The 12,157-nt window shown below is 52.2% G+C and overlaps 1 protein-coding gene across 4 annotated transcripts in view; it reads right to left on the reverse strand.

The window, feature by feature from the left end:
• Positions 1-12,157, reverse strand: part of LOC144820086 (transmembrane protein 176A-like) — a 111,949-nt gene that overhangs the window by 25,236 nt on the left and 74,556 nt on the right. For all 4 annotated transcript variants that reach the window (XM_078677794.1, XM_078677751.1, XM_078677818.1 and 1 more), the window contains 2 exons: positions 7,668-7,778; positions 2,570-2,626 (listed from right to left, as the gene is read on the reverse strand). In XM_078677794.1, coding sequence (XP_078533920.1) covers positions 2,570-2,626; positions 7,668-7,778 — 168 coding nt within the window. The remainder of the gene's footprint in view (positions 1-2,569; positions 2,627-7,667; positions 7,779-12,157) is intronic.

A 12,157-nucleotide genomic window follows, 5' to 3' on the forward strand; every position in this document is an offset into this window, starting at 1 on the left:
GGTGGACCTAAAATGGCGTCTTGAGTGGACCAGGAGGGTCCAGGGTGCTCCTCTGTTGGAGGGGAGCAAGGGCTAGTCTGGAGCAACCAGACCAGCAGTGTTTGTCGTCGTGAGAGGGCCACTAGCCAACGGGCAAGCGACCTGGACAACGCGGTGAGCAGCAAAGAGCAGAAGGGCCCCACGCAGATCTTGTGGATGCAGGGGGGCTGAACTTCGGTGCTGGAGCTGCTCAGGGTCGGGGCTTCTCTTACCCCAAAGCACTCAGTCGAGGGTCACTCGTGGACGTGCTGGACAAGCGTCGTGCAGTTCTGAAGATGGCCGGTCCCTCGAGGTCTCGTCGCACCCACGGATCACAGCTGGGCTGATGATGTAGGTTGAGGTCAGAGGTGCCAGGGAAGCCGGTTCTCGTCGTGCTGGAGCAGTCTTGATCCGGAGGAGAGACTGGCAACAAACCGCGATGCTTGGTTGGTGCCTGCTGCTGCAGGGTGACTACTCCTTAGTCACAAGGGAGAAATCTTGAGAAGAGTCTTGAGTTCCTTCTTGTAGAAAGTAGTTTCAGGATTCAAAGATGATCTAATTTGGAAGGGGGCCAGTTCCTACCTTTATCCTGAAAAAGGGGGCTGGCACGCGACGAAGTCCTGCCCTATGGGTGGGACCAGGAGGGGGGTGGTTACACCCCTCTCCCTTGGCGGGCTTTTCCCCAGAGCAGGGGCTGGAGTGCCCCTGGAACTGGTTCAAGCCGGCCTATGCACAGTGAGCACCGGGGTGCCACTTGCAGTCACCTTCCTCTAAAGCCCTGCCTACCTAGGATACACAAAATCCTGTCTGGGACGGTGCTGGCACCGCCCCGGACAGGAAACCCTTTGTCCTTGCCTTCTGCTCTGGGAGGACTCCCAGCAGCAGGAGGGCAGACTTGTGTCTCGGTGGCAGCATCCATTTTGTGGAGCTAAGGCTCTGTCTGACTTTAACCGGGGTTACAGGTTACATACATGTCGTGTCCCTCTAGAAGGGTGGAATGCTAACCCCGTCGCCAGAATTGGCGAGGGGTTAGTATTCCAATTCGTATGACACCTTACTCGACATGTTTTGATAAAGCGATACCAGAGTTGACATATAAACGGAGGATTAAAATGCACTTTAGAGTATATGGTATGCGTTATCATGGAACAGCTATTAGGACTTGGTTCCGCAAGCTGCAAACGGGCTCAGCTCATGCCAGAGCACCATCTCACATGATTCCAAGCACTCTGCCTTCAGGATTGTTAAGGCCTGCCATAGGAGTGACTGATAGGAATACATGTGTCCATTTTAGGGTTAGATATAGGTATACTATATCTAAAGCAAAGGGTGATTACACCACCTTGCCCCAGCTGTCGTGCAGCCAGTTGTGTCAGATTTGGATGGCCAGCCAGGGGTGGCATAATACATGCTGCAGCCCCTGGTAGGCCCTGGGTACACCTATGCCCTGGGTACCTAAGGTACACTGTACAGGGACTGATAAGGTGACTCAGTATCCAATTGGATATGTACCTAGGGTACATGGAATCCATTTTAACAGAGAGAGCAGTGGGCCTGAGGTCCCGAATAGCAGGGCCTCAGGTCAACTAAGTCAGAAAACCAGCAAAACACCAGGCAAAAAGTTGGGGGCAACCATAGTCAGGGATCTACCTTCCTACACACGCGCACACAAGGGCAAAAGGGGCCCAGACACACGCGCACACAAGGGCAAAAGGGGCCCAGACACACGCGCACACAAGGGCAAAAGGGGCCCAGACACACGCGCACACAAGGGCAAAAGGGGGGCCCAGACCCACACCCGAGGGCACAAGTGGCCCAGACACACACCCACGGGCACAAGGGACCCAGACACACACCGACGGGCACAAGGGACCCAGACACACACCCACGGGCACAAGGGACCCAGACACACACCCGAGGGCACAAGGGACCCAGACACACACCCGAGGGCACAAGGGACCCAGACACACACCCGAGGGCACAAGGGACCCAGACACACACCCAAGGGCACAAGCGGCCCAGACATACACCCAAGGGCACAAGGGCCCAGACACACACCCAAGGGCACAAGGGGCCCAGACACACACCCAAGGGCACAAGGGGCCCAGACACACACCCGAGGAGCACAGACACTAGAGGGCAAAAGTGGCACAGAAACACACTAGAAGGCAATTGGACACAGTCACACTCCAGAGGTGAACAGGCACACACCAGAAAGAACACACAGACACAAAAGAAAGTCATAAATATGCAGAGGGCAAAAGGGGCACAGAAACAGGCCAGAGGTCTAATGGGGCAAAGACACCCACCAGGTGGGCATACACAACCAGAGAGCTAAACCAGCACAGGCACTTCGAAGGGCAAGGGGGCACAGAAACATACCAGAGGGCAAAAGAGGCAGAGAAACACACCAGTGAATGAAGGAAGCAGTGAAAGACGCCAGCAGGCAAATAAGGTGGTTAATGTTGTCAGAGTGAAATGAAAGATGGCCGAGGGCTTAGGAAGAAACCACAGCAGGTGAAAGGAGCAAGCAGTGAAGGCCGACACTTACCGAAAAGCAGCTGGGACGTCTCTCACTGAGTACAGCTACTGCTCCGGTGACAATAAACTGAAGGGGAAACAGACTACATGTGAGAAACACACACAAGTGGAAAGAACACGCTTTCAGAGCAAGACTTGTTATACTACAAAGAGAAGAAGGTGCAGCAGCAGTTCACCTGTGCAGTGGGGCAGGATGTTGAAACTAAAGCCACACCACAGCAGGCACAGGAGCCACCATACACCCCTAGGCTGCGCCTCAGCAGGCACTGGAGCCACCCAGACACCCCTACGCTGCTCCTCAGCACAGGAGCCACCCAGACACCCCTAGGCTGCTCCTCAGCACAGGAGCCACCCAGACACCCCTAGGCTGCTCCTCAGCAGGCACAGGAGCCACCATACACCCCTACGCTGCTCCTCAGCACAGGAGCCACCCAGACACCCCTAGGCTGCTCCTCAGCAGGCACAGGAGCCACCCAGACACCCCTAGGCTGCTCCTCAGCAGGCACAGGAACCACCAGACACCCCTAGGCTGCTCCTCAGCAGGCACAGGACCCACCCAGACACCCCTAGGCTGCGCCTCAGCAGACACAGGAGCCATCCAGACACCCCTAGGCTGCTCCTCAGCAGGCACAGGAGCCACCCAGACACCCCTAGGCTGCTCCTCAGCAGGCACAGGAGCCACCAGACACCCCTAGGCTGCTCCTCAGCAGGCACAGGACCCACCCAGACACCCCTAGGCTGCGCCTCAGCAGGCACAGGAGCCACCCAGACACCCCTAGGCTGCTCCTCAGCAGGCACAGGAGCCACCCAGACACCCCTAGGCTGCTCATCAGCAGGCACAGGAGCCACCCAGACACCCCTAGGCTGCTCCTCAGCAGGCACAGGAGCCATCCAGGCACCTTCTCATCAGGCACGGGAGCCACCCAGACACCCATAGGCTGCTCCTCAGCAGGCACAGGAGCCACCCAGACACCCCTAGGCTCCTCCTCAGCAGGCACAGGATCCACCCAGACACCCCTAGGCTGCTCCTCAGCAGGCACAGGACCCACCCAGACACCCCTAGGCTGCGCCTCAGCAGGCACAGGAGCCACCCAGACACCCCTAGGCTCCTCCTCAGCAGGCACAGGAGCCACCCAGACACCCCTAGGCTGCTCCTCAGCAGGCACAGGAGCCACCCAGACACCCCTAGGCTGCTCATCAGCAGGCACAGGAGCCACCCAGACACCCCTAGGCTGCTCCTCAGCAGGCACAGGAGCCACCCAGACACCCCTAGGCTGCTCCTCAGCAGGCACAGGAGCCACCCAGACACCCCTAGGCTGCTCCTCAGCAGGCGAAGTAGCCACCCAGACACCCCTAGGCTGCTTCTGAGCAGGCGAAGGAGCCACCCAGACACCCCTAGGCTGCTCCTCAGCAGGCGAAGTAGCCACCCAGACACCCCTAGGCTGCTTCTGAGCAGGCGAAGGAGCCACCCAGACACCCCTAGGCTCCTCCTCGGCAGGCACAGGAACCCCCAGACACCCCTAGGCTGCTCCTCAGCAGGCACAGGAGCCACCCAGACACCCCTAGGCTGCTCCTCAGCAGGCACAGAAGCCATCCAGACACCCCTAGGCTGCTGCTCAGCAGGCACAGGAGCCACCCAGACACCCCTAGGCTGCGCCTCTGCAGACACAGGAGCCACCCAGACACCCATAGGCTGCTCCTCAGCAGGCACAGGAGCCACCCAGACACCCCTAGGCTGCTCCTCAGCAGGCACAGGATCCACCCAGACACCCCTAGGCTGCTCCTCAGAAGGCACAGGAGCCACAGACACCCCTAGGCTGCTCCACAGCAGGCACAGGAGCCACCCAGACACCCCTAGGCTGCTCCTCAGCAGGCACATGAGCCACTCAGACACCCCTAGGCTGCTCCTCAGCAGGCACAGGAGCCACCAGACACCCCTAGGCTGCGCCTCAGCAGGCACAGGAGCCACCCAGACACCCCTAGGCTCCTCCTCAGCAGGCACAGGAGCCACCCAGACACCCCTAGGCTGCTCCTCAGCAGGCACAGGAGCCACCCAGACACCCCTAGGCTGCTCATCAGCAGGCACAGGAGCCACCCAGACACCCCTAGGCTGCTCCTCAGCAGGCACAGGAGCCATCCAGGCACCTTCTCAGCAGGCACGGGAGCCACCAGACACCCATAGGCTGCTCCTCAGCAGGCACAGGAGCCACCCAGACACCCCTAGGCTCCTCCTCAGCAGGCACAGGATCCACCCAGACACCCCTAGGCTGCTCCTCAGCAGGCACAGGACCCACCCAGACACCCCTAGGCTGCGCCTCAGCAGGCACAGGAGCCACCCAGACACCCCTAGGCTCCTCCTCAGCAGGCACAGGAGCCACCCAGACACCCCTAGGCTGCTCCTCAGCAGGCACAGGAGCCACCCAGACACCCCTAGGCTCCTCCTCAGCAGGCACAGGAGCCACCCAGACACCCCTGGGCTGCTCATCAGCAGGCACAGGAGCCACCCAGACACCCCTAGGCTGCTCCTCAGCAGGCACAGGAGCCACCCAGACACCCCTAGGCTGCTCCTCAGCAGGCGAAGTAGCCACCCAGACACCCCTAGGCTGCTTCTGAGCAGGCGAAGTAGCCACCCAGACACCCCTAGGCTGCTCCTCAGCAGGCGAAGTAGCCACCCAGACACCCGTAGGCTGCTCCTCAGCAGGCACAGGAGCCACCCAGGCGCCCCTAGGCTGCTCCTCAGCAGGCACAGGAGCCACCCAGGCGCCCCTAGGCTGCTCCTCAGCAGGCACAGGAGCCACCCAGACACCCCTAGGCTGCTCCTCAGCAGGCACAGGAGCCATCCAGGCACCTTCTCAGCAGGCACAGGAGCCACCCAGACACCCCTAGGCTGCTCCTCAGCAGGCACAGGAGCCACCCAGACACCCCTAGGCTGCTCATCAGCAGGCACAGGAGCCACCCAGACACCCCTAGGCTGCTCCTCAGCAGGCACAGGAGCCACCCAGACACCCCTAGGCTGCTCCTCAGCAGGCGAAGTAGCCACCCAGACACCCCTAGGCTGCTTCTGAGCAGGCGAAGGAGCAACCCAGACACCCCTAGGCTGCTCCACAAAGATTACAGAGGCACTTTGACCAGAAAGCAGGACAACTGGACACTTCTTGTTAAATTGATTAGAATACATTTACTGGTGAAGTAAAGGTGCTTCACATAGATAGGTCAGTCACCCCAAGAAGTGCACAGCGGAGATGCAAAACCGAAGCAGATGATCGAGTGTTTTGAGGAGTGAAGCGGTGTGCCTCACCCGGGGCTCAGCCTCGGCGCTCACGAGTGGCCAGACTGATGGATGAATGTACGGTGGGGACTGGATGTCGGTTTAATGCTAAGAATGTCATTTGGAACGTCTCTGCCTCAGCAAAGTACGACGACTCTTTGAAGAAAGTGCATAAAAAGTAAAAACCAGGTCAATATTTCAGATATTGTGGATAAGAGCATAACCTGGCGGGGAGTTCCACCGGTCTGTGTCTGGCCAGGGGCATGCACAAGCGCTTGCAGTGATTAACACTACTACTCGTGGCATGTCCACGTGGTCTAACGCTGCTAACTCCTCAAGTAGTCATCATGTGGCTGAACTAGACCGATAAGGAACATGCGGGCTATCCTGACCCGGCAGTTTATTGCTCAATGTACAATTATGGGGCAGAGGGGGGATGGAATGCTTTTTTTTTTTTTTTTTAAAGAGGAAGCTGGTCAAGAGCTGGGCTCATCTCCCAAGCACCACTAAGTGAATCAAGTTGCTGAAGTGAATGAAATATTTTTCATGATGACTTATGCAGGTTTTGTCAATTTAATGCATGCAATTTAAATATATGTAATTGTAATAACAACATCTTTATTTCAATATTTAGGTGCTATAAGCTATGCTTATATCACTTTAAGCTGACAGATGCACTCTTTATATACCGGACAAGTGGAAATCTATAGAACTGTGATCTAGCGCAGCCTAAATCACACAGTGCTCAGGGCGTTTTAATGGGCAAACAGTATTTCTTTCAGGAGATTGTATGTCAGACACTGGGTGGCATGTGCCAAGCTGAAACCTCTGTTGACAGAGGATTCTGTATCATCCAAAACAGCAGGCTAGTGCTGACATGGGAAACAGTAGCTAAGTTGTATTCTTAGATGTCCTGAAGAAGGCTATGTGAATAAAAACCTACAGCCATGGGTGTAACAAAGGCCCCGCCACCCTCGCGGGGCGGGTTGCCCCCTCAGCACTGCACTCTGGCCGGAGAGCTTCTGATTGAGCCCGGAGGGAGCCTTCCACGTACCTAGCAGAGAACCCCCCTCAAGTTTCGTTACGCTCATGCCTACAGCCGAAACATGTTGAAATCTCTTCTAAAGTGGAAATGATGGAGAAGCAGATAAACAATCACATCATTCTGGACTGAGGAACCATTGGACTTCATATTTGGAGAGAACTCGAAGGGTAACACAAGCGTGCTTGCTACAGACTAATATATCGGAGTAATTGAGTACTAGCATGTAAAGTTCATGTTGGTTGTAGGTGTGAGGACGTTAATGTGGCTGATGAGAGCACTTCCTTTTAAAGAAAAAATTTACCTCTCGTGGAAGTATGCTATTGATGTGTTCATTTAAACAAATGCTCTGAAAAAAACAGATTTTAGTATTGAGTAAACCTGACCTCTGCAGTTAGATTCCAATATTATTGACAATACTCATTGGCTGAAATGCAAACTTGATCCTGAATCCAGTGTTCGCTCCGGCTCTACGCAGGGACGAATCAACTGAATCTGTGGATGGATGTAACACCAACACGCATTAGCCATGGCAAGAACCACAACTTAAGTAGAAACAGGAAGATAACTAATCCATCATCGCATAGGCAGCTCTCCAAGAGCTTGATTTGGGGTTCACTTCATCCCCAATACAAACCCAGGTCACAACACTACCACCAGCACACCGGGTCAGGAGGTGGCCACTCAGCAGGAAGAAGAGATCTGGCTGTCCCTGGCCAGAGATTCTCTGGACAAGGGATATTTCAGCGAACTCTATAAGTACCTCTTAAGTGTCGCATGAAATGACAACATACTCACCGGAATGCCGGTCCAGAAGCAGGAGCCGCTCCAGTACATGCTCGTTCTTACCGGGAAGCAGACCAGCACACCCATGGACACACACACAAGGCCGATCATGATCAGTACTGCCTGTTGGCACAAGAAAGGGCTCAGTAACTATATTCAGACTCCTACAAAACTTTAAAATGGGCACCATATTGTACTAGAAAGGACTCCTTTTACTTCAACCCAATTTTCCTGCTCTAAACATTTTCTTGGCTTCGCTGGCCTCATTACACCTACAAACATATGTCGTGTGTCATTCAACAAATGTGGCCCCAAGTATCCTCTTTCAAAACAAACCCACATGTCACAGCTTCGGAGGTGCACACACCCAAGAGCTTCCTCCCTTTAACACACCAGAATCTCTCTGAATAGCTTTGTGGAGATGACAGCGTATACAAAATGTAAATGTAAATGTGTTGTATTTGTAAAGCGCACTGCTGCCCACGCGACGGGGCGTCCCGGCGCTGCACTCATACCGCTGTGGAACCCATCCTGGCTTTTCCATGTGAAATGTCCACTCCTGGGCACCCCCAAGGTGAGGCAGGCATCCAAGCGCTGCTGGGGCCGTAGTCGAGATTAAGCAAGCTATTGCCCAGAGTGGGTCCCATGATTAGACTAGGCACCAAAGCGAGAATTATCAAGTCCGAGGAAATTGAGCCCAAGACCCTGCCGAGGCGGGGAATTGAACCCTGGTCCCGGGCCAGACCTCTGCATCAGGGTCTGCCGCTCTAACCATTGAGCCACGCTTCTCTAAAAGGACTTCTTGAGTTCCTGCAAATGTACACAGCAAAGCTCACCATCATCACTTACTGCATACACAAAGACCTTATACCACACCTCTGATACTAAACGAGGTGGTCACCGCCTCTCACTTATCTGAATTCACAAGCAAACAAGCAAAGTCTCAGGCCCGGTTCTCAATATATGTGTTAGTAGTGACTGAAATGGCCATTTAAAATTGAAGAAGGGAATGCGATCAGTGCCCGACTGTTTCTGCCCATGTTAAGTACTTGATGTTAGAAGGATCCACTGAACTGAATTTCCAGGGAACAAAAAACTCCCAAGGGGACCAACTGGATTGTCTTGCCCGCCATGGACAGATCAGCCTGGGTGGATGATGCTGGTCCTCTTGGGTGCTAAGAAGCCCAAATCCTTTCAAGTCCCAATGTTTCAGAGACTGCAGGAGAAGTTCAGGTGTACATGGTTAAGGCTCTGAGGGACAACACTCAGGGGCCAGCACTCACTCCAAAGAGACCACCAGAAGAGTCCAGAGCAGGTCCAGTTGTAACTGGTCTTTTTAGATGAAGGGCTCCTGCAGATTGGGATGTTCCTGTAGCCACAAGAGAGCCCACAACTTTGTTCTAGTTACAAGTGGGAGAAGGGGTAGCCCTGTAGGTCTCAAACAGCAAGTTCAGTTCTTGTTCTTTCCTTCTGTAGGACCAGAAAGGTTTCGCTGGAGCTGGTGTCCAGGTTCGTACAGTTCAGTAGCCGGTGGAGTTCACTCCTGGAGATTCCTTACTCAATGGTAAAAAAGTGCTTGGGGGCAATCCTACGCTCTTGAGCACCACATCCCGTTTACCTTACTGTAAACTACCCTTGAGTGAGCAGTTTTAAGGAAATCCAGGATGACGCAATCCTTCTGCCCCTGAAGGGAGCTTGGAGCCAGCCAGGGGTAGGTTTAGGGACAATCAGCAATCCCATACTTACTCTTCAGATACATCAAACTTGTTCTGGGAACAGGCCATCCTCCTAATGGGCAGGTGCCCAACTAGCCACCCAATGCCTAAAGACAAAAGACTATCCCTTCCTCAGGTCTCCTTACACTAAATTACCAATGGGAAGACCTCACCATGCCCCTTTGCCGTTAATGAAATTCCTGGACCCTCCTTAGTTACCCTTCTCGAGTGGATATGCATCATATTCTGCACACCCAGCCCATCCGGTCACCAAGACGAAGGCGTTTTGTGTACACTGAGAGGAGTTGTCACTGCTTGTTAAGGTCAAGTACTGGTGGGGGCAGCTGGTGACTTGCTATTGAAATTACTTCAGGCAGGGAGAAGGTCATTTTCTAAACAACACTTTTACTATAATTTTAAACCAATTGCACTTCTTAAAAAGTCTCAAAGCAACGAATGGGCTATTTTTCTGCCCTCATTAAGTCTTTCAATGGCGTAAATCCTTGACTCTGCTGAAGGTTCATGAACACGTAAAGGCAAGTAAACTCTCAGACGCTGTGCTTTACTAATACAACTTAACCAGAGGAACCGGGCCTATGCTAATCACGGAGGGGCTTATTTACATGACCCTTGTGCATCACTTTTCCCAGGTTAAAAATGACGCAAAAGTGGCGCAAGGTGCTTGTAAATCTGCCCTGAATTACAAAAAGCCTTCGCAACAAGGGCCTCACTCCTAAAGAGGCTGAAAAAACTGGCGGACAAACATACAAAGCGGTGAAAATGTATGAGATGGTTTCAAATAACACTGACGCTTGTATGTGCCATCACTTCCTATATACACAAATTTAAATTTGATGGGAACGTCTCAGCTTTAAGTACTTGTCACTGCCACGCAATTATTTTTACAACATTAGAGTGAGTGTCTCTTCATGTAAACACAAGTTAAACGTCATACTAGTAATGGTAGTCTGGGAGTTCACCCAACTTAGATTTTAGGCCAAGGCCCAAATGAAGTGATGTGCTTTCCTTATCATTCAAAACCGGCGTGAATTAGCCATTTTCATTCTGCTACTCTCAAGGCCTTTTATTACATTAGGGCTTCATTAACTCCTCCCCTTAGATGATGCAGTTCCTTCCTCACCCTACATTCTTTTGGTCACCATCCAGCCATGCCTGCTTCCCATCCTCTGAACCCTGCGGCACACGGGTCTTTCCAGTGTATCACCATTGCTCTGTGAGGCAGCACCTTGCCCAACTCCACAACCTCCCACATTGCTGCTTCTTTTGCTACCTGTAAACAAACCTAGTAAGAACTGGAGTATAGGTGGTTGTAATGTAATACTAGTGAGTGTGTTTGGTTTGTATTTCTTCCTGGAAGAATTTTCCAAACCTAATGCGTTCCCACCACATGTCTGAATGTGCCAGTGTTTACTCTACACTTGGGGCAGTGGTGTCTTTTCCTGGAATTCAATTTGCTTATTGGTTCTGGCATCAAATGCACTCGTTGTATACATTTAAAGTTGATCAATTTATATTTGGTATTTCTAGTGACTCGTCTTTATTTCACAAATATTTAGTGTCACTTCTGTGCCATTACTTCTTCGCATGAGTTTGTATCCTGGCTCCCTAATACGGTATAACATTTTACTCATGATGTGGATACAAGTAGACTTCCTCTCCCCCTCCCCCCCCCCCCCCCCCCCCACACCCCCAGGATTAGACCAGGTTGACCTGAGAAATCGCTGGTTCTTTTGGGAATGCTGAACATCTTTTTCGAATGAGTAATCGCAATTTTTGCATACGCAAGGAAGCTGGCATTGCTGATGGTCCAGTCAGTGGAGGGCGATTAATGGGACTTTCAGAATTCTGCACTACCTGCGGCTTTTTCTCCTGAGTAATAATTTCACCAAAAATGTTAAGCACAGAATTCTGCACCATAAAATTAACTGTGGCATATTCATGTAGTTAAGGTTGTCTTGACTCACTCTGAACAGGTATTGTTCTAATTAGCTCCTTCAGAAGCATAGGTAGGGTGGCCAAGGGGTAAATTAACCTTTAAAAATCAGGGGTTAACATTCCTCCCTTTCCCAGGGCAGTTCTAGCACCCCCCCCCACCTCTTCCCCAATATAACTAACATCTATAAGTCTAGTCCATGAAGGAGTTTTTCAGGGATTCACATAGGCATGTGTTGCTTATTATATAGTAGTACTCAGGGCGTTACTATCAATTGCTCAGAGTAACTCAGTCCATTAGTGACACTGGAACCATTTGGTTGCACTTGCCTCACATGGTGCCACCGTGTTATTTTTTATACACTGTTACTAGGTCTTTACACATCTGTGTGTCTGCCCAAACTTTTTTACAGTCATTTGGGGTGTTAACTGGAGTCATGCGAGCTCTCCGTAATCAAAACCACTAAAGGGGTACAGAACCGGTTACATTTAATTTTAAACCCAAAAAGAAGTCTCCCTCAGTGTATTCTCTAGGCCGTTACCAGTTTTAGATGCATTCTCAAGCATCTGTAATAGGTCACATAGAGATACAATATGCCCTGTGTCCTGGTCTAACATTCCTTTTTCTCTACGACTAGTTTGGATTATCTGACTCAGGAGGTTCAAACACCAGGAGGTTCAAACACCAGAGCAAGCACCAAGGGGGACCTTAGGAAGTCCTCCCGATTGGAAACATGTAGAAAGAAGTCTCTGTTTGGTTAGGTTTTTCTTTTTTGCCTGTTCAATACAATAGATCACAGGGATATAGATTTAATAATGAAATAGTCTCATGAC

The sequence above is a fragment of the Lissotriton helveticus genome, chromosome 1_1 (assembly GCF_964261635.1).
Source record: "Lissotriton helveticus chromosome 1_1, aLisHel1.1, whole genome shotgun sequence".
In the NCBI taxonomy this organism is placed as follows: Eukaryota; Metazoa; Chordata; class Amphibia; order Caudata; family Salamandridae; genus Lissotriton; species Lissotriton helveticus.